The sequence below is a fragment of the Aricia agestis genome, chromosome 7 (genome assembly GCF_905147365.1).
Source record: "Aricia agestis chromosome 7, ilAriAges1.1, whole genome shotgun sequence".
NCBI classification, from domain to species: Eukaryota; Metazoa; Arthropoda; class Insecta; order Lepidoptera; family Lycaenidae; genus Aricia; species Aricia agestis.
The window spans coordinates 7,206,670-7,208,878 of record NC_056412.1 but is presented as its reverse complement, the minus strand read 5'-3'; the positions used below and the strand labels follow the sequence as shown (position 1 = coordinate 7,208,878).

General features: G+C 34.3%; 1 protein-coding gene across 4 annotated transcripts; it reads right to left on the bottom strand.

Moving 5' to 3' along the window:
- Nucleotides 1–313: 313 nt before the first annotated feature.
- LOC121728749 lies at nt 314–1,843 on the bottom strand. 4 transcript variants are annotated; one of them, XM_042116994.1, is made up of 5 exons: nt 1,397–1,843; nt 973–1,158; nt 841–893; nt 582–730; nt 314–503 (listed from the first exon to the last, which is right to left on the bottom strand). In XM_042116994.1, the coding sequence occupies exons 1-5, from the start codon at nt 1,601–1,603 to the stop codon at nt 337–339; spliced, it is 762 nt and encodes a 253-aa protein (XP_041972928.1). In that variant the 5' UTR covers nt 1,604–1,843; the 3' UTR covers nt 314–336. The 4 variants fall into 4 exon arrangements, with proteins under 4 accessions (XP_041972928.1, XP_041972929.1, XP_041972930.1 ...); XM_042116995.1 differs by having other exon boundaries at nt 841–890; XM_042116996.1 differs by having other exon boundaries at nt 997–1,158.
- Nucleotides 1,844–2,209: the final 366 nt, after the last annotated feature.

Below are 2,209 nucleotides of genomic sequence, written 5' to 3'. Positions count from 1 at the left end.
ATGTCTCCCATAATAAAGTTTACTCCCCTTGATATGTTCTTTCATAATATGCCGGTTTGGTGAGTGGCCGCGAAACTTGAAAATAACGCCAATATTACCCAAACCCCTTTAAAATTCATAGCCAATCAAAACTTTTTTTTTGTTTGAAAAGGTCTTTAAGTACTGCAAAAGAGCAATTTAAATTAAAGAATAATATCTAAAATAAATGATCACTTTTATTCGTTAAGTATTACATTACAATTAAACATTATTTATACACACAAAGTAATATATTATATACAAAACAAACATTTTTGAAACATAACAGACACAATATTATTAAAACATAATATGCACTTAGGACATGTCCCTCGCTAAAAATCTTTCTAGAACATCAGCTAGGCGTCCAATATTCTGCCCAATTAGATTTAGAGCTTCAGCATTACGCAGCTCTGCTGCAGAACGCTGCAATTCTACTTTTTGCAAGATCCGGCGAGCCTCAACCAAAGGAGTTGATGGACGTTCTGAAATAATATTTTAATAAAATTTAAAAACCGTAATTCATGATACTTCTTGGTTAAAAATATTGATATTATACTTACTGCGGTATCGCTGTTGTCTTGTTCTTCTCGGCAATGACGGCTCCGGTTCTTTTCTGTCTTTGCTAAAAACATCATCAGCCTCCCTTTCCCCCTGCTCGACTGAGGCAGGAGAATTAGGCTCAGGCTTCACAATCTCCACTTCAGGAAATCTAAAATAAGAATTCATTAATAAATCTATGAACAAAATTTTTTCAGTAAGTATGTATTATAGATACCTATACATATATAAGTATTAATATATGTATAATATGTTACTCACATGATAACCTCTTCGGTACCATGAAATGGTATCGGAGTTGGTGAATAAGGCTGCTAATGAAAAAAATAATATTAATAATAATTGCTTTTCTTAACTAAACTAGTTCCAATCATGAAATATTTGAATTATTACCTCGGAAAAGGCTTTGACGCTCACATCTGGCTCTGTTTTGGCAAATCCCTGTTCCATGATGGCCAGGAAGCGAGTGTCTATATGGGTAAGGGAACCCCCTCGGGGAGGTCCTCCTCCAGTCCCACTCACATCAGCATTTATGCCAGAAACTATTTTCTTTAACTTGCTTTTATAGTTGCTGACATACTAAAAAAATACTTATATTAATCACAAATGCATTTGTCCAATTTATACAAGGTATAACAAAACTAAGTGACAATGCTTTAGAGTTTGTATTATATTCCTTGTAGAGAGTTCACTGTGAATTGTGATGGTAGCAGCGCTGAATGCACAGATTAGTATTTAAATAGTAGAGCTGAATGAATCACTTAGTGTTACACCCTGTTTAACAATTTGAAGATGATTGGTTACGGTATTTACTTACAATGGACCAATCTTTGGGAGTTTTATAAGTTCCCGAAACTTCAGCATTAAGTGCGTCGGCTACTTCTTGCCACAATTGTGTGGCTTGGGCACGTCCTTTTGCGCTATTGTTATAGCTTCTTGACTTGGCTAAGCTAGGGTTTCTGTCGAGAAAATTTAGTATTATATTCCACTGGGCCTCTGAAACCCTAGCCGAACGTTTTTTCATTTTATAAACTACAAAGTGTGTCAAAACGGTCTGTGACAAAACTTTGAAGTTTTTAGTTTGTTGTTTGATGGTTGTTTGTATACAAACTAGGTTACTAGGGTTGGCCGTTGGGCGTTATTTCACGTCACTAGTTAAGTAGTTACAATAACTAGAGATAGCTCTAGTTATATTATACAGGCCACATCATGTAACCGAATAACTAGTTTCGACTTTCGAGTCGTGTAGTTTAGTCACAGCTTAGAGTAGTGATTTTTGTATTGTTGAGTCACGAGTCATGAGTCACATGAGTTCGAGTCACAGATTAATATAATAATATGTAGCAAGCTACATAATATATAATATATTAATCTGTAACTGGTTCGAGTGGTATGCCGTATGAAGTACTAGCACATAGTGATGGTCAACTCGAGTCACTAACTCAAGTTAACTCGAGTTTTTTTACTTATAATAAATACTTAAATAATATAAAAATTAAAGAATTGAAACAGATAAAAATATCATTTGCCGGTTCCAATTTTTTAACTATTTATTTCGCATAAAGGGGGAATAAACTGTTAAAAAAAAAAAAAACATTCACTTGTCCATCCAGTAAACTCGAGTTCAAAC